General features: G+C 38.0%; 1 protein-coding gene across 1 annotated transcript; it reads left to right on the forward strand.

The window, feature by feature from the left end:
• The first annotated feature begins 3,098 nt into the window (after nt 1-3,098).
• LOC136847438 (protein ILRUN) lies at nt 3,099-20,322 on the forward strand. Its single transcript, XM_067119132.1, has 4 exons — nt 3,099-3,614; nt 7,535-7,654; nt 8,330-8,559; nt 18,646-20,322. Exons 1-4 carry the CDS (start codon nt 3,460-3,462, stop codon nt 18,969-18,971), a joined length of 831 nt encoding a protein of 276 aa, XP_066975233.1. The 5' UTR covers nt 3,099-3,459; the 3' UTR covers nt 18,972-20,322.
• Nucleotides 20,323-27,259: the final 6,937 nt, after the last annotated feature.

Below are 27,259 nucleotides of genomic sequence, written 5' to 3' on the forward strand. Positions count from 1 at the left end.
TGGGAAACGCAATAATTTCAGAGAAAGCGTTCATATCCTTTTACTGAAAATGCATGTTCAGCATAAGCTGTTTTCACCAGGAAAGATTTATCATCAGTTTGACACTAGAATACAAACTTACTAGGTTGCATACGTATAGTGAGTCTGGCAAGTAACCACCTACTACCTGAGAGAACCGGATAGCTCCTCCACGCATTGTTTGGGAAAAAATGGAAGCCTATGATATCTTTTATCATATCCTTGGACACTGCATGTAATAGCTTTACTCTGGAGTAAGGAAGAAGAATTCTAAATAGGTTACTTTTCATCACGGAGAATACACTTTTTCTCCCCAACTTATTTAATAACATACAGCAATGTAGTTGAACTCTCTCCCTCTCTCTCTCACGCTTATTCAATAACAGACTACAACGACGTAGTGGAACAGCTCTCTCTCTCCCTCACATTTATTCAATAACACATACAACAACGCCACTGAATAATCACGTGGGAAGTCTGCCTCTGCGAGTTGCCTCATCAGAAAACAAGGACGCAAACTGCGCATGTCTTTGAATAATGAAATTGCTAAACCTATTTACGTTCGAGTGCGTACTTGTCTGGGCAAGAGTGAATGTATGTATAAGTATGTGGTCTACTGTGTATGATATTAAAACTAAAAAACTCCGCATTCTTGATGTCTGCAGAAAGGGTCAATGAACTTGTAATGTTGGAGAATGACAAATCTGCCTCCTACGTGAATGACTGTTAGAAGAAACCAGATGACAGAGGGAATACATAATGATAAAAGTGTGTCAGAGTAACTGAATTCACACATTCGATGCCGTCACCGACTGGAAATGTGACGAATGGCTCCCAGATTCCTGGAATTCGCCGAAGTTGAAGAAAATCTCCGTTAACGCTGAGAACTGCAGGCGCTCAGCGAGATGGAAGATTTGATACGACTTTCAAAAGCAACACCGCTCAAGGCTAAGTCAGTTACTTCCTCAGCTAGATGTAGATGCTGTTAAGCCAGAAATTTCTATTGTATGTCAATAAAATGTCATAATCAGACTTTGTCATGTTTGTGACGTTTTCACAGCCATTAGAATGTTCGTAATAAAGTGTAAATGCTGAGGGAATCTTTTAAGGCTTTTAAAGTAGTAAAATGGATTGCGCAGTGAACTAGCAGAGGATTTTTACTAGCGTTTCAATTTCAAGTGTAATCTCCGTACACATTTAAAAGCCCTAAAAGATGTTTGTCAAAGAGATTTGTAAAAGGGATTTGTCTTTCAAAATCATAATGCTTTGGTCCCGAAAAACTAAACGGAGCCTATTGCTACTTATAAAGTAAATTTGCATATCTTATATTGCCTTCTGAGCGTGTCTCGCAGTACGGTATTCAGTAGAGGCCAGCTTGACAAAGAGATTCATTATTTGCTTGGAAAGGCAACATTTCACTCACATGATGACACAGAAACTAATTTACATCACCGCTTTATTTTTTTTATTTTTTATTTTTTTTACTACGAGTTTGATATTTTCGTTTTTTACTGCTTTCAATTTGTTAGGGAAAGCAAAGGAAACTGTTTGCACCTGGGATCAAGGCCACATTAGTTCAAGATATTACAGCTGAGGCCCTTGATAAAAATCTGACCTGAGACAACCTAAGTATTCCTGTTGAATTACCACTTTAAGAATTTAGGCAAGAATGTTTTTAGCTTAACTAGGCTAGAAGCGGATGAGCTTTTCAGATCGAATTTGCGAGTGAATCCATTTTAACTTAAATTGGCACAAAGCATCAGGGTCTTTACCCAGAAGTCAAGTTTGTTCAAAGGTGGTGGTGGATGGGAGGAGCAAAACCATTCCACAGGGAGGCAATTAAAAATTTAATGATGAAGTCATTTAAAAATCTTCCCTAGGGCTGCCTACTACACCAGAAATGACACAATTCACATGAAGGCTTTATTGTGAATACAGATGTAAGTTCGTTCAAACCAAGCCCGATCCTCGCCCCCGGCCCCCCGGCCCCCCCCCCCACAAAGCCCACGATGGAGCACCAACAGGAGTCCATAGTTTTATGTAGGAAAATTATAAAAAAGAAAATCTGTACAAATATTTCCAAGGACAACAGGATTACAAGTTGCCAAACCATTATGCAACCAACTTCAAGCAGATTCAAGTTTGTTCTAACTGTGGCCACAAGGGCCAGGTTGAGGCCACAAATCGAAAGTTTCACACAGGAATATCTATATAAAAAAATACCAATCATTTACTTGCAAATACAAGATGACTGAAGTTAGCACTACGGCCCAGACTATAGCTACTTCAACAAGTGGCTCAAGATGCTTGCATGAAATTAGACTCGATTACAAAATGAGAGCGAGGAGGAGGAGAAAGACCTAGGTAGATGGGTGTAAAAGAGGCACTGGAAAAGACAGGCCTTAAAATCCAGGAAGGCAGTGCCTGAATGAACAGTGGTGAAGGACGTGCGTGAGGGGTGGGGGTGGGGGGTCATTAGGTGCGATGTTGCGCAGGGAGTTCATCCACGACTCAATTGGCAAAATTCTGCTTATTTTCTTTAAAGCCACCACGTTATAAAAACAGTTTTGGTTAAAGAAAAAAAACTTTATTCTAATTTGATACGTCTTTATGTAGAAAAGGAAAAAACACAATGTAAATGTTATGATTTCTGAATACTAATTCGTAGTGAAATTTAAGATAGAAGTTAGTAATTGAATTACATTTTATTTGTTTTATTATTATTATTATACTTTATGTGGCACCATCAGCTGTCAAAAGTTTTCGGTTATGCTGCGTCACCTTATTTTTTTCAAACTGTGTGGCGTATATTTATAGTCTACTTAAGCACCGCAAGAATCACTTTTTCCTCATACTCTTTATTTATTTTGTCAGTCAAGTGGTGTGCGTACGTCTTCAAGTTATGCCTTGAATAATATTCTACAATCATTATCGTCATTATTTTCCTTTATCAATTTCGCCATTATTATTGTTGTCGTTTTATTTATTTTTATTTGAGTGACCTCAGCGCGTGCAATAAGGAAAACAACAGATCATGTTTGTGGAGTCGACACAAACAGAAACGTTCGCACTGTATCTGAAGGGAGTTGCATGCCATTTGAAAGCCCCACAGAATGTGTTTAGGTAATGCAGAATAAAATTGCCAGTTATTGTATTTCCAAACGCAATGACAATACGATTACGGAATAAGTCAACTTTAACTTCCCTTAAAAAGATGGTAGAATTTTACACACAATATTATATAATGTTTCCTGTTGCTATTAACCCGACCAAAGGAGACGCTAAAGAAATATTTTGGATATAAATATAAAAAAAATGGTAGCCGAGTGAGACCTCGAAGTCACGTCGTTTATACATGGTACATTTCTCTCGTCAACAAAGTGAACTTGGTCGTATATATATATATAATTTGAATATATTTATCTCACTAACTTATCGAAAATGGAAGTTGATGAGGATTTAGATGCTGGTCTTTTGAGGCAATTTAACTGCTTAGGGACGACTGACAAAGAAGTCCTTATCAAGGAACTGCAGACCCTAGTGGGGGCTCACCTCAATGACATCAATGCTAAGTTCTATCTCGAAATGACAGATTGGTGAGTAATTTTTCTCTGTGCTACAAAATGCCTTCATCTCTGCCTACTGCTTCCCTAGGTGTTTGCGTCGTGGATAATGATTAATGGGGCAGGTAGGCTTAGCGTCTGGATGTTAAAGTAGGCTAATCTAGGATGCCTAACCTAAGCGAGGCCTTCTGTGCATAGTGACCTCAAATTGGAAATATCCTCGACTAGGTTTTCATGCGAGCCCTAAGGCGAGTCTGCTGGAGGTTGGAGTAAAACTTTACAGCAGTTGCGCAGGTTTTTTCACGTTGGAAAATGAATGAAATACACATTTTCTCGTAATTACTGTAGACACGCAATAAGTGAATATGCGAAAGCCTATAAACAAATGGTAAGGGGGATGATGTTGGGAACCTGGGGTTATTGAGTGAGGGGAACCGACACAAAGGAGGAATTCATGAAACGGATGTTTTGAATAACCTAATTAACAACAAACGGTAAGAGGGACCCTGTTGGGAAACGGATTTTGGGTGGGGGGGAACAAACACATAGGTATGCAGTGTCCCGCTACTCTACATATGTGAGGCGACCCGCTACTCTGCACACAAATTGTTGTCCACTCCACATACACGAGGTTGACCTGCTACTCTACATATGTGAGGCTGACCCGCTACACTACATATATGCGGCTGACCTGCTACACTGCACACAAAATGTTGTCCCACCACTCTACTTCCAACAGCTAACCTTATGCACGTACGGACACCGCTAGCCTAGGCCATTTCTTTTTAACATATCTGCTTTTTTAATGATTCTTGGCAAGCTCATATGTTCTGGCAAGAGGTCATATTTCACCCCACGTGCTAGCCACAGGGATTACAGTAGGCTACTTCTTACATATACGTAAACAAACCCCCTCAACATACAGTTATTGTTCTGGCTGAGTTCATAGTCCAAACACGTGGGCTGTTCTTAGCCTGAGTGGACGTCCGGACAGTGTGAGCGGCCCTGACTTCCGGTTGCCAACAAGAACACTTACCTAAAATGTGCTGCCTATATGCTCTTAGCCTTACTTAGGAACCATTTACCTTAGCCTACATATACATCAATGAACTTACCTTATTGTTGGGAGGCATCAAATTCATGTTCCGCTGGGGAAACAGGAGATGGGTAGAGAGCAGCGACAGCACGCATGAACACATGAAACCCGGCTTCGTACAGCAGGTACTTTCGGCGGAAGAGGTGATAGGCCAGGTACTCGTCGAAGGCTTCTTCCCTTCTGCCAGGGCACTTATATGTCAAATTTAACACTTTGTGCCTTGCAAAGAATTCAAAGGTGGCCTTCCTATCCCTAGGTATAACGGAGATATCTACAACACTCAAATTGCAACCAAGACAGAGATCCATTGCGTTCGCGGGTGGAAATGAAATGGACGAATTCAGAGCAAGGCCGAGCAACCAAGGCCTGTCGGGTATAATCGTAGGCCTGTGATTGGTTGGCCTGGGTCTAATCTAAATTGGAGAATATGATAGGTCAGTTAGACAAAAAAACTGCGCATGTGCAGTCACCCAACCCTGATCTGCCCCCGACTGTAACGATGTACTGCGGCCACCAGAAGAACTACTGGAGAGCAGCATAGCGTGTCACTGGTAAAAACTACTTGGGACTTGAGAAAAAATCACAGTTTGTAACAAAATGGTATGATAAAGAAATTGATAACTATGGTATTGAAGACTGCTGTGCAGCCTAAGATACGGTAGCCATATAAGGGCAATTTGATCTGGCTAGTAGCTTAGGCAATGTGGATTCAGTGGGCTAACCAGTCATGAGGTCAAATAAAGCCATAGGACACTAAAATGGGTTGCAGTGACTAGCCCTCCATTAGAAGGGAGAGCTAGCCTAACTGTGCCTGATAACAGTCAGCGGCATTTTACTCTTCCTTCAAATACAGCATACTAGGAGCAAAGGTGGTTTGTGTAAGCATATTTTATGATGTAAGGCATTTAGTAAGCCTATATTGTCATTAGTATTACCACAGGTTAATAGTTAGGTACTTTTGATTATATAAGCTAGACATACATTGAAAAGTTGTGGGAAAATATAGGACACCTGCATTATTGTTCTTTCTTTCTCTAAATTTTCAGCTGAAAACTTATGGACAGAGTTAACAGATCATAAACTCACAAGGGTCCCAAAGGGAAATCAGCTTGCAGAGGGAGATAGGAATATAGGAAAATGTGGTAAATAAATAAATATGAGGGGATAAAAAATACAATCGATACACCTGAAATTCAAGAGATGTCAGTAGTGAGCAGGAATGAATTTGTTCCTTGCTTAACTGTTTGGAGATCAGGAGATTCCGCAACTGCATTAGGCAAACTGTTCCACATTTTAGGTGTAGCCAAGATAACAATCCCCAGCAAACCTGCGCGACAAGTCACCATAAAGAGTTGGCAAAATAAACTTGACTTATGTTAAAACTACAAGAGTTTGAGGTGAGAGCCTGAGAGCCAGTACCAGAAGACCATACTGGAAAGCAGTATTCCAAACAAGAAGAAGAAAATAGTTAAAACACTTAGAACTAATACCCTCATCGTGAAACATTTGAAAACATTTCCGTAAGATACCAACTTTTTGAGAAACAAGAAGCAATATTATGTAAATGCTGCTTAGCAGTAAATATCTTATCAAAAGCTACACCTAAAATCCTAAAGAAGTCACTGACATTTAAAATCGTACAATTTTAATATATATCAGGGTGCACAGGGCAGAAATGTTCTGGATCATCTATCATACTTTGAGTTTTTGAAGGGTTAAGCTTCATTCAAAAAAAAAAAAAAACAGTGAGAAAATACATCCCTTCATATTACATAATTGTAGAAATATAGTGTAACATAACTTGTGCTATAATAAGCATGTACTGTATATTGTTATGAAAATCTTGAGTATGAATGGAAACTCTCCCTTTGGCTGGTATCCTCCAAGTTTATTGTGGGTAAATTTACTGACAGGCTTCTCATAACACTGTCCTAGGATGACATTTCTTAAACAAACACTATAAAACTGCTCATGTAGTATACACAAAACAGTATTGTTTATAAGTGATTATTATTGTGGTCAAAGGAAGTACATGTAAATGAAATGTTACAGTGGACGGTTCGCTGGTTTTTGTATTTAGCCAGAATATTTGTAAGATAATTACTCACATTTACTTTTATTTTTTCATAAACACAAATGGAAACAATGAAGGTGTTATAATACAGAGACCTTTTAAAGAGATGGCGAAAGATACTATGGTTATTGTGGCATTTTGAGGTAAGATTAGTTAAAGAGTAATGAAATTTGCAAGTAATGTAACCTATATGATTTGCAAAGGTTTAGTCATACCATTCACACTAATTTTGATATGGAAGCATCAGTCATTCTCACTCACAAACAGAAATAGCTGAAAAGTAAATACTATTCCAGTGAAATGCATATTGTGGAACTATATGTCTGCAGGGTGCAGGTTATTAATAAAGTTGTAGGTATTGGTGATTGGTACATGAATCCATGTTCAGTTGGTAGTGGAGTTATCCTCCAGTGCCTTCCATACATCATCTAAATGATTCCAGGTACAGAAATGTTTTTGACCAATGTAAAAATTCTCTACAATGACAGTTTTATATCATGTACCATAGATTGTAGAATAACATCATCATAATCTCAAAGGGTTCATTTACAATACTCTTATTTGAGAAACTGCCACTTTATTTTTTATGGTTGACATAATTGACTTGGAAAATGATTTGTGTAACTAAACTTATACCTATGTCAGGAAAAATAAATATGTAGAACTTGTCATTTATGATATACAAGGCATATAGTAATTGCAAATGGATGATTCCTATAATATTTTGTCTTTTTCTGTAAATATAGAGATGTACAACTTGCTCATTATAAACCTTTTTCACAGGAACCTGCAGGCAGCTGTTTGTGCATATTTTGACCTTCAAGTATTTAATAAACTCCCCCAGATGACCTTTGTGAAAGACATTACGATAGGTGAAGGAGAGAGTGTACCACCAAGCACAAGGTATTAATATGAAAGATTCTCTCTCTCTCTCTCTCTCTCTCTCTCTCTCTCTCTCTCTCTCTCTCTCTCTCTCTCTCTCTCTCTCTCTCTCCTGCACATAGAGGAAAAACTGATGTAAACACATTTATATTAATGGTATATATTTAGCTTCAGACGTGGAAGCCCGCACGTAGGGCCAAGGGGTGTATGTGTGTGTATATATATATATATATATATATATATATAGAATTGCTTTATTCATTAAAGAAATGCAGGTGCTGATACTGTTTTTAGAATTAACCTGCTAGTTCAAAGGATAAAGAATGTTTGTCTGCTTGATACCAGAAACTATCCATGTATGTATTAAGATTTTCCCCCCCTTGAAAAATATGCTGCAGGTGCCCTTGGCTTTAGATAAACATTATGCTCTTCACCTTTGGCAGCCATCCACTTAGTACTGAAAGTAAGGAAAACAAAATACTGTAACAGAAGAATGTAGCAATAACAACTGTTGCACAGTGCCTAAGAAATAAATGCAGTTTGTAATGGCCTTCTTTCTGAAATTTTTGAACTATGTGTCGGAAGCTCTAGAGCTTTGAACCCAATGAAGAAGAGCAGCCACAAGTAACTTTATTTTTAATTTAATCATGATGTGATGCCATTTATAGATAAAAATTATTGCTGCTTGATTTCCAGATTCATAAAAACTTGGCGAATTCAAAACACTGGTGAGGACGGATGGCCAGGAGGCTGTAGCTTGATATTTACTGGTGGAGAACAGTTGGGGGCCCCATCACATGTAACAGTTAACTCTTTAGCGGCAGGTGAAGTTGCTGATATATCGATTGAAATGGTTTCTCCATCTCAAACAGGATTATATTCTTCAAAGTGGAGAATGAGCACAGCACAAGGAAACTTTTTTGGAGGTAAGCTGTCGTAACAATGTATTTATTTTCTAGCTTTGAATATTTAGTGGTTCAGTTCATTGAAGATTTTCTTATTAAAAGTGTTTATTTTTTAGTTTTGAATATGCTAATTTTGAAAATGGAGTGGTTCAATTCATTGAAGATTTTCTGATTAAACATGTGTTTATTTTCTAGTTTTGAATATGGAGTGGTTCAATTCATTGAAGATTTTCTGATAAAATATGTAATAGTATGTTCAGGAGAAGCTGGTGGGGAACCCAATTGTCCTATGACAAGTTCCAGGAGATTGATTGATTGCTTGCAATTTAATCCTTAAGGCCAAGCACTGGAAACTATCAGGGTTATTCAGCACAGTAGAATTTAACAATTTTCCTAAATACCTTGGAGTTTTAAAATTTCCCCATCAGAAAATATATACAGAAAATGAATTACTATATTTATAAACTTATACTGTATTTCATTAAAATTAAAAATGGTCTAGAGGCTCTAAAAAATTTTGCATAGTAGGTCCCTCAAATGTGAACAAGACTGAGTATTGAAGGAAGAGGCTCTAAAAAATTATTTTCCTGGAAGCTTATGCATAGAATGTGCCATATGGAATATAGTCATAAATTCTGCTGAGAAACACCTAGCGGTAGGTGGCTGATCTCTTGATGAATGGTATCAGATGGGTTTCGGTATAGTAGACTTATTGTACAGTTACAGTATTCATCAGTTGTACAATTACACTATTCATCAATATGGAAGGAAACAAAACTAGCCTGCTGTAGTAGTATCCAGTCCCTGTACAAGAGAATGTAATTTGATATAAACAGTAAACATTCAGTATGCAGTCACCACCCTACTTACGAACATTCAAGTTATGAACATTCATAGATACAAACAAACAGGGTCACAAGTTCAAATTTTGCTCTGTGTGGCTATTCTGCTAGTAAGAATTTTGCAAAGAACAGAACACGAGGAAGAAGAAGAATCTGTTCCTTTAACTCCTTCCCTGATTATCCTGAGTATTCTCATGATTAACTACCCGGTATTCTTCTTACAATCATGAGAATACTCATTCATACTTATTTCTATCTTCCCAATTTAACTTGTTCTGTAATGAATTCCCATTTTATATATTTCCTCTCAATTCCTATTTTCTATATTTCCTTTCCTCATAGGAAATGTTTAGTGTGTATTTTTTTCAACAATAGATGGTGGTGTGTATTTTTACTTTATGAACGTAATTTATGAATTTCTAATGTCAGATGCTGCTTCTGCAAAATTCTCTCAAGTTCATAACTTTCTAAGCATGAAAAAATACCAAATTTTGAGTGTTGCATGAATCTAAATTTTATTTTCTTCATTTTACCTTTCTAGCTTCCAAAGTAATTCTGTATAATACTGCATGATTTAAAATGCAGTGAAAATAGGCTTGGTATAATCTATAATATTCAAGTTAACTTGGGAATGTAAACATCAACAAAAATTATGCAGTACATATTAAAAACCAACTTATGAACAATCCAAGATACGAAACGCCATCTGGAATGTAACTCGTTCATAAGTAGGGTGGTGACTGTAAATGTCCAAACTTTGAATTAACAGAAGCCCTGGTTTCAGTCTCTTAAAGAATTGCCATCAAAATGTAACATGTGTAACTTATTGACCATTTAAAAGTTGTAAAATGTTGAGTGAGATGTAATAAGTGTTTCCTTCTTAACAACATTACCCTTATTTTTGGTCAATGCTATAAGAATAGTTTATTCAGTAGCAACTCTTATTTTTGGTTATCGCTATAAGAATAAAGTTTATTCAGTAGTAACTCTTATTTTTGGTCAACGCTATAAGAATAAAGATTTTTCAGTAGCAACTCTTATTATTGGTCAATGCTATAAGAATAAAGATTATTCAGTAGCAACTCTTATTTTTGGTCAATGCTATAAGAATAAAGTTTATTCAGTAGCAACTCTTATTTTTGGTCAATGCTATAAGAATAAAGTTTATTCAGTAGTAACTCTTATTTTTGGTCAATGCTATAAGAATAAAGATTTTTCAGTAGCAACTCTTATTATTGGTCAATGCTATAAGAATAAAGATTATTCAGTAGCAACTCTTATTTTTGGTCAGTGCTATAAGAATAAAGTTTATTCAGTAGCAACTCTTATTTTTGGTCAACACTATAAGAATAAAGTTTATTTGGTAGCAACTCTTATTTTTGGTCAACGCTATAAGAATAAAGTTTATTCAGTAGTAACTCTTATTTTTGGTCAATCCTATAAGAATAAAGATTTTCAGTAGCAACTCTTATTATTGGTCAATGCTATAAGAATAAAGATTATTCAGTAGCAACTCATATTTTTGGTCAGTGCTATAAGAATAAAGTTTATTCAGTAGCAACTCTTATTTTTGGTGAACACTATAAGAATAAAGCTATTCAGCAGCACCTGAACTCAACAGATGCTTTGGTGGTCTGGCTTTCTGATAACTAGCAATGTCTGTTGAGTAACAAAGACCCTATACAGTTGTATGGTATGCTTTTGAATATTTTCTAGATATCTTACAGCTAGAAGCAGTTCCACAAAGTTCCTGAACTAACCTGTACATTTATATACGTAACTTACCAAATAATTACATAGCTATTGTTTCTACTTTACGGGCAGCTCAAAATTTAAAATTCACGGTAGCCCTCTTTTGTTTTGGGTGTCCAGTAGTTATACTGCCCCGCCCACTTTTGGGGAAGGATAGGTACAACACAGCTAAAGAGCTCAATTCATTTCTGCCGGACAGTGACTGAACTTTTGGTCATTGGCAGTTCTGATTTTCTTAATTTTTGCCGGACAGTTGCTGTTATTCTTCATTTGGTGAAGTACAGTACTTTGTTCTTTTTGGTAGCCCAGTACTGTTAATTAGCTTAGCTAATTCAGACTTCTGCTTTTGTGACTTCCTGATTTTAACTTAGTAATCATGTCAGATTCTAGCCTTTCTAGTATAAGATATTGTAGTAAAGGCAGTAAGAATAGGTTGACTTCAGCCAAATATGACGATCGTACTGTTTGTAGTTCATGCAGGGAACAAGTTTTCTCTCCCAAACTTTGCTGTGACGAGTGTAAAGACTGGAATGAGGGGAAGTGGAAGACTCTTAATGCATATTTAGACAAATTACAGGGTGACAGACTTAAGAAAGCTACTGCTAGGGCTGAAGCGAAGGCTTCTGCTAGTCAGGCTTTGTCTCCAGGGGTTGATGTGACTCATTTACCTATTCCTGCAACACCTGGGACCGCTTTTCCCCCTATCTCAAGTCCTCCGACTTTCCCTGCAACTCTGATTCCTGGCTCTCATTCCTCTGATCCCAATTCCATTGCCAGCTTAGAAGCTCGTGTTACCAAGAAATTTTATTTATTAGTGAACATCTTTTCCCAAATTGGGAATTCCCTGCATTTCCTCATGGATAGATTCAATAGTGTGAGTGCAGTGTCAGTGGAGGGGGCAGCTACTCATCCCACCGATGCTCCTAGACCAAGGTCCCTGCTAAACTCCCCTTGCTCACCTGGGAGGAAGTAAACTGGCAGTCCGAGGGAGGTTGGTGGGGTTTGCCCACGAGTAGTCGTCACTTCATCTGAGCCTGTCGTCCGGCCGTCCCAGGACTCGAAGGATCGCCGTTGGAAAGGTATCTGAATAGATGTACTGTACATGCTTTATCTTCTAGTGATTCGGACTCTGGCGCTCATAAGTGCAGTCAGTGATTTACCAGTGTTTCAAGACCATTGGAAAGGTCTGGCGCCCCAGTGGATGAGGACATTCCCCCATCTCATAAGCGAGCATTGGATAGGGTTTGTAGTCCTCTGCCCTCCTGTAGGTTTTGGGAGTCTCCTCAAGCTTCTTGCTCCCTTTCAATGGACACCAAGTGCCACAAAGTGTTTAAGAAAGTGCTAGTTAGTCCAGCGTATGGACATATAGTGTCCAAATCCCCAGAGTCTGAGTTTAGTGCCCGATTGTGAGAAATCAGTGTCTGAGCGACATTCATTGGAGCATCTGTTGTCCGCGCTTCCAACAAGTGTCTGTCCAGTGTCTGTACGTTCCAATTGTAATTGTGTTTTGTCAGAACGTTCTGCACTTGGATATCAAGTGTCTGAGTGTCCAAGTGACTGTCCTATGGACGCCCAGCTCCTGAGTGTCCTTTGGGCGCACAGTGTCCGAATTGCAGACTTCAGATCTGTCTGCCAGATCAGTGAGTGGACATCCAGGGACTGAGCATCCAGCATTAGAGGGCGCCAATGTTGATGTTTGTCAGCCTTCCAGCATTCGTGTGACGCCACAGGTGGGACTTGCTGTTTCTGGTGTGTCTTGTGCCGATCCTCTTGTGGTTCAGGATCCTTCCCTATTCCTTATTCAACGATGGTTAGATAAATCTTGAACCTGTTGCAGAATCCATCTTCAGTGACTCAAGCTCCCTCGGATCCTCCGATGTCCCTGATTTCCTCTGAGGAGGAACCTGTGGAAGACGACGTTCCTATGTTGAACTACGTGACTCTGCTGCGGTTCTTCCTGGTGTGCTACCCGGACTTCTTTTCTCCAGCCCCCCTTCTTCTCCAGGTTCGGTGTTTATGATGCGATAACCAATAGGAGCAGCTAAGTTGCTGCGTATGGGTTTGTCCTCCTCTTCCAGGAAAGCGTTTGCGTGTATCAACGTATGGTTGTCAGAGAAGAGAGAACATAAGTAAAGCGGTGTTCTGTTCGCCTCATCCTCATCTGATATGACAGAAGTATCTGTCCTATTCTACTGGGGAAGCTCCATCCTTGGGAGTTTCTGCCTCCTCTCAAGGGACTTCTCCAGTCTCATTGATGCTACGTGTCGGTCAGCCTTCTCGTCCACCAGGATTTTGTTTACCTCATCAGAGCTGGACCATTTGCTGAAAGATATTTTTGAGGTTTTCGAGGTTCTGAGTTTCCACAATTGGACTGTGGGTGCGCTAGCAAAGAAGATCAAGGACTGCACATCACTTCAAGAGAATTTTGCCTCAGACTGGTTGGGAGTTCTGGCCTGCGCAGATCGTGCAGTGAGGTACGGCTCCCATGAACCAGCCACCATTTTCATGACTGGTGTACTGAAGAAACAAGACTTATGGTGCTTGTTCACCTCTAAGGGGGTCACTCCTTCTCAGCGTTCTTCCCTTCTGTTTGCTCCCTTGGACAGCAACAGCTTATTTCCACAAGAGACTTAGAGCTGGTGGCAGGAGAGTTGCAGAAGAAATCCACCCAAGATCTACTCGCTCAGTCCACCAAGAGGACTAGGATCTCGACAGGTTCTTCTTCTGCTGCTGTTCCTTCAACCAGGACTTCTCTGTTCATCAGCAACCCTCTCGAGGGAGTAGAGGTCACGTCCAGTCCCATCCGAGAGCCAATTTGTGTCCAGTGTGACCCAGCAAACAACCCTCTAGCAAAACCGTCTCTCGCAAGGGAGTTACCTGTCCTCCGTGCCCTGGTGGGAGCAAGATTACTTCATTTTTAGAACAGATGGGAGTCAAGAAAAGTAGATCCTTGGGTGCTCCAAGTATTAAAAGAGGCTATGCTATCCCCTTCAGGGAGAAACCTCCCTCAGTAACCTCTCCCATCAAATTGACAGCCTACTCTGTAGGCTAAGAGAGGTTTTCAGCCCTGTCTCGAGAAGTTTCAGCTCTGCTTGAGAAACAGGCAGCGGAGGAAGTCGAAGACACGAGCACAGAGGGATTTTACAATCGCCTCTTTGTATTCCCCAAACCATCGGGGGGTGGAGACCTGTCCTAGACGTCAGTGCTCTGAACTTCTTTGTCCAAACTATGAAGTTCAAGATGGAAATGAATTAATCAGTCCTGTCAGCCATCCATCAGGGAGATTGGATGGTGACAATAGATATGGAGGATGCTTATTTCCATGTTCCAGTTCACCAGGATTCCAGGAAGTATCCAAGCTTCATGTTCCAGGACAGGGCCTTCCAGTTTCAGGCTCTGTGCTTCGGGCTTCCCATGGCCCCTCAAGTTTTCACCTGAGTTCTCGCTCCATTAGCGAAGTGGCTACATCTAATAGGAATCAACGTGTCCTTATACCTGGACGATTGGCTCCTTCCCTCCCCATCAGAAGCCCAGTGCACGGAGAACCTTCAGAAGACCCTTCAACTTGCGCAAGACCTAGGATTGCTGATAAACCTCAAGAAATCACAATTAGTCCCCACACAGTCGATTCTTTATATGGGGGTAGTGATAGATTCTCTGAATTTTCGGGCTTTTGTATCCCAGCAAAGGATTCGCAATTGCATTTTGAAAGTTCATTTCTCTTCCGTCCTGCTCAGCCAACGCTTGGATAAGCCTTGTGGGAACTCTGTTGTCAGTCGAGAAGTTTATACCTCTGGGCAGGCTACACATCAGACTGCTTCAGTTGTACCTCAAATTCAGCTGGCGGAGAAAGATATTTCCGGATTTGTTTGTCTTTGAAATCACCCCCAAAATCAAGGAGGACCCTTGGTGGTGGCTGGCAGAGGGCAGATTTGCGACAGGAATGTCACTGTCTCCTGTGAACCACAACCTAATGTTGTACTCCAACGCACTGGATCTGGGTTGGGGAGCCCTTCTCAATGGCTTGGAAGTATCAGGTTTATGGTCCTCGACCAAAAGAGATTTGCACATAAATGTGAAAGAATTGCGGGGATACACTTGGCTCTTCAATTTTTTGCAACAGAGACCTTCGGAAAGACAGTAGTGGTACATTCAGACAGCACGACCGCACTGGCCTACATAAGGAAACAAGGAGGAAGCCACTCTTTTTTGCTGTGCAAAGCAGCCAAAGACTTTCTTCTATGGGCACAGAACAACAGAACCACTGTTCTGACCCGCTTCGTGCAGGGCAAATTGAACATTCTTGCGGACAAACTGAGTCACGGCAAACAGTTCCTACTGATGGAGTGGACACTCAATCCACAGGTGTGCCCCGACCTGTGGAAGCGGTGGGGAAAGCTGTCGGTAGACCTTTTTGCAACATCAAGAACCAACATCTCCCTCTGTGCTGTTCCTCGACTCCAGATCCACAAGCTTTGGCGACTGATGCCATGTTGCAAGATTGGTTGGATCTCGACGTCTTCGCCTTTTCTCCCTTCACCATGGTAAGAGAAGTGTCTCAGTGACCCTAGTGGCTCCCTTTTGGCCACACAAGGAGTGATTCCCAGACTTTCTGAGCCTACTAGTAGACTATCCAAGGCTTCTACCTCAGAAGAGAAATCTCAGACAGCCCCGTTTTCTTCGTTTTCACTAAGGCTTATCCACTCTCGCTCTGACAGGCTTCAGACTTTCAGGGAGCTTGTCAGAGTAAAAGGGTTTTCAAGGAAGGCTGCAGAAGCTATTGCAAGAAGATGTAGGCGACAATCTTCTGCTGCAGTCTACCAATCAAAGCAGACAGTCTTTCGGAGCTGTTGTCAAGACAGAAATATATCCTCTTCTCAGACTACTGTAGCTCAGATTGCAGATTTTTTGCTTTTCCTCAGATCCTCAAAAGGTTTTACCACGTCAACCATCAAGGGATACAGAGCTATGTTGAATTCTGTCTTCAAACATGGAGGAATAGACCTTTCATCAAACCAGGACTTAAGTGATTTAATAAAGTCCTTGAATACTAGTAAACAAGATAGAAGTCCAGAATTTAGATGTTGTCCTCAAATAGCTCTTGGGCCCACCCTCTGAGCCTCTAGAATCCTCCTCTCTTAGAGATCTGACAAGAAAGACGCTTTTTCTAATGGCTTTAGCAAAGGCGAAGAGGGTTGGTGAGCTACATGCCTTTGATAAGAGAGTAGGCTTCTCGCAAGGTGACACTATCTGTTCCTTGACCTTAGGTTTTATGGCGAAGAACGAAGACCCCTCTAGTCCCTGGCCACGTTCCTTTCCAGTCAAGAGCCTAGCTAACATTCTAGGTCAAGTGCATCAGGAAATACTCCTCTGCCCAGTTCGTTCTCTTTCTGAGTATTTACGAAGAACCAAAGAAGTTAGAGGCCCTTCTCCGAAAATGTGTGTTCAGTTAAAAACCCCAGTCAGCCATTATCTAAGAATGCCTTAACATTCTTTTTAAGAACTGTGATTTTTGAATCACACTCTAAGACCCAGAAAGATGTCTTTCTTTTATGCAAGGTAAAAACACATGAAATTAGAGCAGTGGCGACTTCCTTGGCCTTCAAGCGTAATCTATCGCTGTCTTCTCTCCTACAATACATGTATGGGAAGGTGCAAATCAGTGTTTGCAATGTTTTACCTGTACGATGTGGAAACAATTTATGAAAGTTGCAGTACTCTAGTGCCATTTTTTGCAGCTGGCCTGGTGTTGGGTAAAGAGGGATAGGAGGATTTTCATGGTTTTTCCTCTATCGACTCTCTTTGATTGAGGACTGATGTTTTCTTGGAAAGCCTGACTGGTACTGTACCCTGAGTTCCATCAGTTGGTTTGAATTTTAACAAGTTTGTGGTGTAGGTTTTAATTTTCTGGTCATATTTTGTACTACACCCAAGGCAAGGGCACACGCATGTCGATGTGTCTTTTTGGATTGTTAGCTTTGGCAACTTGCAATTAACTCCTACGTTGCAAAGCACCCACTGAAGTAGAGGCGACTCTTGGCTCTAATGCCAAGAAGAGCTCTGACCAGAGGCAGTACCCACCTGCTGTAGCTCCCTCACCAGGTAAGGTTACAACAAGCATTGCATGATGCTAGCTAAATTTTCTATTTCAAATTCATCTCCATCTCTGAGTGCTTTTGAGTAGTTTTGTTCATGTATCCAACCTCCTGTCAATGTGGGATTCAGCTATGTAATTATTTGGTAAGTTACCTATGTAAAACTGACATTTTTAAAATAAAATAAAGTTATATACACCTACCAAATAATTACATTATCAGAGCTCTCCTTCCTCACCTCTCATGGACATAGAGCATAAACGAATTGAGCTCTTTAGCTGTGCTGTACCTATCCTTCCCTGAAAGTGGACAGGGCAGTATAACTAACCCAGAACAAAAGAGGGCTACCTTGAATTTTAAATTTTGAGCTGCTGCTTAAAGTAGAAACAATAGCTATGTAATTATTTGGAAAGTATATATAAAACTATTTTATTATAAAAATGTCATTTTACTTTTAACATTCTCAGTGGTCTGGTTAAACTACTTCAATACTACTACTACTACTACTACTATTAACATTTAATTTCAGAACTTTATTTAAAATGGTATCACGTCCAGAATGGTAGCATAATGATGATAATGTACCGTAACTAAGTAGAGAAGTCCATTAAATTGATGATGTGTTACTAGACAAGTCACAAGTCAGGTATGCACTTAACATGAAATACATACAGATGTGAAGAGGTTGATGATTGTTAAGCCCCGAGACAAATTTTCAGGCTTCAAAAGTCAAAGTTCATGTGTTGCTAAGAGAAATTGTGTCAAACTTAGACTATGTTATGGGAGAACAGCGTATTCATTAAAGAGTAGGAAAGTGAAAGTTTTGAGAGTAAAAATTCAAATCTAATCATAGATGACTTCTGTGATGCATTTAATTTTGTCCAGTTTTGATTTAATTTTGTCCAGTACTTTGCATAATGGAAAAAGGTTGCAGATTTGCACAGTGTATAGTAGCAGGAAAAGTGAATTGGGAGAATAACAAAGGTATAGAATTTGTATGTGCTTGTGAAAGTAAGAGAAAGATGGTTATGTTCCAGGTATATTTGAAAGAAAGAAAAGCATTGGTGAAATAATTTATATTGACATGCAAGATATGCATGACATATCCTTTTTTACTGCAACTACTTTCCAGAATTTAAGGAGCTATATTACTATTGTGGCTCATTTTGATGTTATGGTTAAAATAAACCTCATTATGGTATTTAGTTTTTCTTTGATAGCAGATAATTGTGTATTGAAATGGGAAGATTCAGTGATTTTGTGTTGTTATTTATTGAGAAATATTCCTATGATTGTTCATTGTAAAAAATCCTCAAGAGTCCCATTTTAAAATTATGTAATTGAAGTGCTACATGCTTGTTTTGCTCTACTCTATTTAACCAGGTATTTTCCTTTAACTTTATTGCTTTTGTTTACAGATACAATATGGGTGATATTACCTGTTGATTCAGGTGGAACATTAGCTTTAATGCAGCAAATGGTAAACTTAAAAGAATTAGGTTCTCCCACTGCTATTACGCAGTGTGCGCCAGCAGAAAGACTCTCAAATCCATTTGCTCCTTTACATTTGAACCAACAGCACCCCCAACAGCAAGATTCACAGGAAGATCAACAGCAGCAGCCGCAGCAACAGCAACAGCACGTTAATGGAAACCTAAATAATCTAGTTAATGAAGTTCCTGCAGGTGGTCCGCCTACTCCAAAGTGTTTAGAGGATGGGGATGGTGATATAGGAATGAGCTAGTTCAAAAGTTTAGGGCTGAAATCTGTTTGTCCCTTTTCAAGTACAGTACATAAAAGTCCTGTTTGTATATTATACTCAATTTCTGAAGAAAGTGGTACTGTTGGTTCATATCAAATAGTCATAAACTCACTCATTCACAGAAAGAGATAGCATCAACAACTGAATACATTACCATACCATTAAACTTACTCACTTCAAGGTATTAATATCAGTACCTGTACTGCCTTCTGTGTTCTACACGCAGCAGTCCATGAATTGAATAGTATAGTACTTTCTTTAGCAAACTGACTGATATGTGATATTTTAATATTGATAAGAAAACTTTATACAGATTTTGAGTGAACAGCAGATAATAGTCAGTGTTCCTGAGTTGTTGTTTCATGAGGATTGAGTTGAATTGCATTCCAGATGTGAAAGCATATGCAGTCTCATGTCCTACCTCAGTTGCTTCAAATGGATTTTATTACTGAGTAGTGATACCCGTCGCCAAAAAACAATTGAAAAATATGAAACATACCTTTAGTGTGTTATTTTGGATTTGATGAACCACTTTGTGACCATAACTGGTTGCTGACTACTATAAATGAATTGCTGTTTCATTTTCAATTTGTATACTGTACTTATTTTTTATATGAAAACTTCGCCTAATTTTCATCCTTTATACAGGCATGATGTATTGAACTGTCAGTATTTTTGTCCTTAGGCATTTTTCAAAGTCACACCAGCTATGGTCCTGTCAGAGGTGGACCATTGAAGTTAGAGACAAGAAAAAGGTTCATTATGGCTTTGTACTGCTTTTGGTATGTTCAAGCATTTTATGAATAGATGACTCTAGCATAGCTGTGTTACATAGTAATGCACTTTGTTTCTTTTTATATATCATATGAGTATATATATAAAAATATAATTATATAGATATATTTCAAGTGAAAATGATATTGTCTTCTCTTCCATATAATATTTTAGATCAGACAAAGGTTATATTTCAGTGCCAAGGTTTTGTGGCAGTGTTGTAAAAGGGAATTTAGTGTGTATGCTTAGGATTTTTTAATAAAACGAAATTAATTTGTTTTTAATTTGTGAATACATATTTAAATATTTCATATTTATTGGGAAAGTTTTCTTTATGAACAGTATTACTTTAATAATTCTTTAAGTTCATTTTTCTGGCTTTTGTTTTTGGGATATATGCTGTTGACTTGAGAAAATGAATATTGATAACTTGCTGTACTTGAGATGGAGTTGTGAATTCAGAGTTTCTTGTTGCTTTATGGCTGTTCGTCTATTCTCAGTACTGTTATGCATATTTTACTGTGGAAGCAGATTTTAAATATACATGTTTTGAGAGAAATTTTTATATTTATTTAGTTCATTTAGATAATAAATAGGATGGGCGAGTTATGGAGCATGCTTCACCTGTCTTTTGTATTTCAAAAGTCTTCAAGGGATGATCCATTGAGGAACATTGTTATTATCCCTTTTTACCAAGCGTCTTCGAGTTTTTAATGTTTGCGAGTGAAGTTTGGACTCAATACATTATGGTGTGCTTCCTCAGCTGCAGGCATTAGACTAGCTGACTTGGCTCAATAAGGATAATTTTGGACTTGATCATTAGCATTGGGATTTTTTTGGTATTTGAGTCCTAAATGTGGAAACTTTGATCAATTCCTCCATTAACACCTTGTGTAATAAAGTTTCACATCATTTACTATGATGTTGAATGGTTGTCATTCCAAATTTATTTGTGTAAGCTAGGGACTGAAGAAATAACTCGCCATGCACCATAAAAATGCTATACAGGTACAGTAATCCTGCAGAACCATATTTTCAGACTCCATTATTACAAAAACCACTGAAACTCATGAGCATGCCCATATTCTGCAGTTCCTCCATTTAGGACTGAAAACTACAGTAGCATCTACTGGATTTAAGAATATTAACCTTTCCCATGTTCTGCAGGTAACTTTTTGGCTCTTGGCTCCTACATTCTCAGATGTGTTAATTAAAAACTAGCCAAATGTAACAAGTCAAATTGAAACTCGTGCATTGCTATGCCCTAAAAGTTCAGTATCATGAAATGATTTTTTTAATCTTGCTAATTGGCAAACAATTGGAATCTGTAGGGCAATTAATATAGTAATTAACAACAGTGAGTTAGTGTTCAACTTCTGTCAGTAGTTATCACAAAGCATACTGTAATCAGTGCAGTACTTAACATTTGTATGTCATACCAAGTGAAATGTGTGTCTGCTTCTGTTGAGGGATAACATAGCATCCAGCATTATTGTGGATTGCTAACGTTTTTGTTAATTTTGAAACTACCATTTGCTTTTTGTCAGGACAAATGACTTTCTATGGAAACCTGAATCACATTAGAATTAAGGCAGAAGATAGTGTGGAGAAAGGTCTGAGAGTGATCTCTGAACTGTGTACCAAATATAGATGTTACAAGAGATACTCTGGAATGCAAAATGTACATGGGGTAAGAGAATTTCAAAGACCAAATTGGATTACAAGAGCATGTGGGGAAGAGAGATTAATGATGCATAAAACAAACTGTGCTAGTCCAAAATAACAGCTATTCACAATGAACAAATGTTCCTATGGAACTACACTACTAGATCAGATACGTGGAAAGCAAGCATCCGAAGAACAGAACACTCATAAAAAAAATTATTCCTCAAAATACCAGACATTATACAGTGCATGAATATTTCACCCATTCCCAACAAGATCAATGGTCAATAGTGAACTAATAGAAGCTCAGCTCTGTTTAAGCAAATGAAGGAGACAAAATATGAATTTCTCATAATGCAATGAATACAGGTACTGGCATAACTAGCATTAGTGGCGCCCGGGACAGACTTTGAAAGTGCCGCCCCATTCCCGTGCTAAAAAGTATGTACTGTAAGTGATGAAAATTATATGCACATTTTAAACCTTAACATCTCGGTCATTTATTTTATTTCATAAAGCTGAAACAAAAACACAGCTGATTTACAACTGAACCCTACGAGCTATGTTGGAAGCAAATTTGCTAATAACAACATCAAAGTCCAATTGATTAGTAATTGCATGCTGTACTGAATACCTGCATAAAAGGTGCCAGAGTGTAACCCGGGCAGACCCCCGCCCAGGTTTCGCCACTGATTAGGGGTGTTTGCACAAGAAACGAGGTTGTTTTTGTCCACCTGGGTTGCTGACTGCTAAGCATTTTTAAAGTTAATACTTGCCTTGTTGAAATACAGAACAGACAATCTGCCACTCCAACTGGAACAATATGGTGAAAGGACTTTAATACAACGTTGAACATCGTGATAACATACTATGGCGGGGGTGTGTTTCGGGGTTGGGAGTCGGGTATGGAGTTGAATTTACACCGGTGAACTACCACAGGCTTGGGCTTGTTTGCTATCAGCAAATCATAGCACGTGTCGAATTATACGGTTAGGTTTTTTCCTCAGATCTCACTCATCCAAAAACTCAACTTGTCATATAAGCAATACTGTAAAGACATTTTGAGATTTTCAAGGAGTAATCCATCTTTATTGTCACATACACACAGTCACAACACTCGGAGAATATGAGTTTTCTATTTTTCCCTGAAAGGTTTAATATTTTCAGGCTTCGTGATTTCAAGTGGGAGTTTACTGTACAAAGTTGGAGCTGCAAATTTAAAGGCTCTAAAACCAAAACTCAAATCATATCTTGCCTCATAACTTGAAACAATCTGCAGCTAAACCTCAGTTAATCCATCCACTAGCTGTGTTATACATAGCAAGCCCTTAAAAATAATTTGGACACCCAGTCTTGATAGCTTGATGAGTCATTTACACATTTTAAACATCATTTTAGCTTTGACAAGGACGCAGTTCAACTCAACAAACGCAGGGATAATCCTGTCCCGAGGTGCCGCTATATGCTACATTATATATTTTGTAGTTCCTAAGTTGCATTTCATGTCGATTATGGTGGATCGAATTGCAATAGTCCACTGTCCCCATGATATAATCTCAAGCTTTTGTGTGTGTGTATGTATGTATGTATGTGTATGTATATATATATATATATATATATATATATATATATATATATATATATATATATATATATATATATATATATATATATAGCACACTCATCAAGATACAGTACTTTTAAAGAAATGCAGTATTACAAAGATGATGGCCAGAAACGTTTACGACATTACAAATTTCAGTACAGTACTCAGAAACAAATTAGAAGTCATTAGCTGCATCTAAGACACCACTTGAGCAGCAGGCAGAACTGAATTACTATTTATATTTTTCCCTCCTTCAAACTTTCAGTTTTATTTTATTTTAATTTTAATTAATTGAGTTTCATCCATTCCTTTACATTGGTAAGAATATAATTTAGTTTTTCGTTTGTATCTTTGATGTCATTCATGGGGCTGCCACTCGTAGGGGATATTAGCCAAAAGTAGGGGATAGGGAATAACTACGGGGAAAATGCAATATGTAGGGGGAAAGTAGGGGATTTTGATATCTAGTAAAATATATATATATATATATATATATATATATATATATATATATATATATATATATATATATATATATATATATATATATTTTTTTTTTTTCAAAAAACTTGTATTTCCCTTGCTGGCAAGAGAAACTAGAGTTGATGTCTTTGTTTTTCCTCATCAAACGCTTGAGGCGCCACCCCACCCGGCCCACCAGCACCATCGTATGTGGCTATAATGTGAGGTAAATGGTGAGAGACATGGTGACGATGATCATTGGTTTGTGAACAGTGACTTTGAAATTTGAAAATGTCTTTTCGTGACCGGTTGAAGAAGGGAGAAGGAAGTAAGTAGGCCTTACAAATAAGTGTACTATTTATTGTCATAGCATAGGCTACAAATAAAATTCATAGCTTACCCTAAGTAAATGATGAGTAATCACTTTGTTAGTAACAGTTGATTGGCATGAAGTGATAGCCTAGGCCAATATGCTTACTTCTATCAGGGAGAAGGCTACGCTATTAGAAGTGCAATTTGGTATTTTGAACCACTGAAACATTTCCCTCTCAAGTCGATGTGAACCCAAGGCTTGCTCACTTGTATAGGCTACCAGTTCAAGAAAAAGCTACATGGACAAGTATGGGCACACAGGAAATGATCAGATCCTTAATGATACAGAGGCTGAATATTTTGTTTGAATTAATCATATACATTATAATTGGTAAAATATACTTACTTTAACCAAGGATTTAGCAAAAAAAAAAAAAGGTGTTAAGAAATGACCATTGAAAAGAGTAGTACCAAGATTAATTTTTCCTTTACTTCTTACGCCAAAAAAAAAAGATACTTTTTATTTGCTTATTACATTTTGATTTATTACTTAGAAATAGCAAAGAATCGATTAAGTTTTCGTTTTCTTCTTTTGCCAAAAATATCCTTTATTTGCTTATCACATACATTCATTTTCTTAAGGAAAATATATTTTTCTCGACATTATTTTGCTATTAAAAATTAATAAAATTTAAATATATAAAAAGTACTTTTACTTAAATCATCCTTGTTAAAAAGCATTGGGAATTTGGGATAATTGGTCAAAGAACTCCAATATTTAGGCTGTATGGGGATATCTTATTATCAACTCGTGTAAATGAATAATATAAAAATCATAATTTTTGGGGTAGGCTGAGCTGTGGGATGGCCGTAGGGGGAAGTAGGGGAAAATGAGCATGCGTGGTAGGGGGAAATGAAATTTTAGAGTGGCAGCCCTGATATTACCCCCACGTACCTTTAGTACACCTGACAATCCAATCGTATTAACGTAAAATAGGATAAAACTTTATACATTTCCTTTGGGTTCTCCTTTTCTTAGTATTTCAGAAGATGACTATGAGTTTCCAATATGTAAACGGTATTTTCTGTAAGATACAGTCTTTCAGATACTCGAAGGTGTCTTCAATAATTACTTGGACTGTAAATGCAAACTAACGCAACGCTGAGATGTAGCAACCACATCAATCATCTCAAGGAGTAGGCTAAAGTCCTGTATAAAAACAATGAAAGTGAAAGTGCAAATTCCCCTGAACATAAAGTTTGGGCGGAAATTATGCATGAACTCCCTTACTTTGGGGCCGTTCAAAAATTACGTAACGCCTTAGTGGGGGAGGGGTGTATGGTGAAGTGTTATGAGTGTGACCTTGGGGGGGCGGGTGTCAGTGGAGGTAGGGGGTGTGTAGCCATAAGTTACATAATATTTTCAGATTATTTTCCTTTGTTTCTTTTCAAAAGATGAAAATGTAGAAGGACAAAAGAGAGACAGTAAAGATTCTGCAATATACTTCTATTATATTTTAGTAATACTGAGAATATGGTATTTATTTATTTTATTTTTTTTTTTTGCATAAATATACGTTTAAAAAAATATCATGACCTCAACCCTTTTCTGAGCTACGACGTTCTCTACTTAATGCGTCAATATGACTTAGTAAAATATCACAAATTAAATTAACCCTCTTCTAAACATTACATAAGAAAACATTTTCATTTCAAATTTATTTGTGATTCTTAAATATCATAACATAAAGGAATTAAGAAAAACCTAAAGGTAACAATTTCCAGGTATTAGGCTAGACTTTGATATATATTTGCGTTACAAAAGGGAAACATACTAATACAGGGGCGGGGGCTACTAGCTGGTGTTGCATAATTTTCTAGGGGGTGTCTGGACAATTGTTATGAAGCGTGACAAAGGGGAGGAGGGGGGGGGAGTAAAACATTAAAAAAAAAATTACGAAATTTATGAGCGGTCCTCAGCCTAGAACCCAAGTTTGGATCAAAGACCTTTATTGCAATGCATCACTGGAAATTTCCAGTTCTCATCCCTTACTGTCATAATAAGAGAGCTCGGCTTGCAGGCTGCAACCTTGCACTCATAGATTGACCGTTGTTCATCTTAGGTAAAATGGGTGTGTGTGCATTTTTCCTTATTCGTTTACCAAAAATTTTTACATCCCAAATAATTTTAAAAGCGAAGTATTTCAGTTAAACATTCAATTTTAGTTTCTTTTTCTTTGTTCTTCATGAATGTAACATAATGTCTGGCCTTCCCATTCAATCTTGCATTGAATGAATCCATCAAAATTAAACTGCCTTTTTAACTGCTGAAAATTCGGGAGACGTCACATACCATAAGTTACATAATATTTTCAGATTATTTTCCTTTGTTTCTTTTCAAAAGATGTAAATGCAGAAGGACAAAAGAGAGTCAGTAAAGATTCTGCAATATACTTTTATTATATTTTAGTAATACTGAGAATATGGTATTTAATTTTTTTGCATAATTAAAGTCCTTCAAAAGAAGGCATCACGGCAACCCCATATAAAAATGGGAACAAGCTGGGAAGAAGAAGATATGTTTAAAAAATATCATGACCTCAACCCTTGTTTGTGTACTTCAGCATTTTTTTACTTTATGTATTATACGACATAGACAGCATAATATCACAAACGCATCCCTTTTCTGAGCTCCGACATTCTCTGCTTAATGCGTTAATATGACTTAGAAAAATATCACAAATTAAATTAACACTCTTCTAAACATTACATAAGAGAACATTTTCATTTCAAATTTATTTGTGATTCTTAAATATCATGACATAAAAGAATTAAGAAAAACCTAAAGGTAATAATTTCCAGGTATTAGGCTAGACTTTAATATATTATTGCATTAAAAAAGGGAAACATACTAATACGGGGGGGGGCCTACTAGCTGGTGTTACATAATTTTCTAGGGGGTGTCTGGACAAGTGTTATGAGGCGTGACAAGGGGGAGGGGGTGGAGTAAAAAATTACCAAAAAAAGTGTTAGGTAATTTTTGAACGGTCCCTTTAGGCTATCCCAAGTTTGGATCAAAGACCTTTATTGCAATGCATAACGGGAAATTTCCAGTTCTCATCTCTTACTGTAATAATAAGACAGCTCGGCTTCCAGGGTGCAACCTTGCACTCATAGATTGACCGTTGCTCATTTGGTACAGTGTGTGTGTGTGTGTGTGTGTGTGTGTGTGTGTGTGTTTTGTGTGTTGTGTTTACCAAAATTTTCACTTCCCAAATAAATTTAAAAGAGAAGTATTTCAGTTAAACATTCAATTTTAGTTTCTTTTTCTTTAGTCTTCATGAATGTAACATAATGTCTGGCCTTCCCATTCAATCTTGCATTGAATGAGTACAGTACATCAAAATTAAACTGCATTTTTGACTGCTGAAAACTTGGGAGACATCACATG

Source organism: Macrobrachium rosenbergii, chromosome 16 (assembly GCF_040412425.1).
Source record: "Macrobrachium rosenbergii isolate ZJJX-2024 chromosome 16, ASM4041242v1, whole genome shotgun sequence".
Classification (NCBI taxonomy): domain Eukaryota; kingdom Metazoa; phylum Arthropoda; class Malacostraca; order Decapoda; family Palaemonidae; genus Macrobrachium; species Macrobrachium rosenbergii.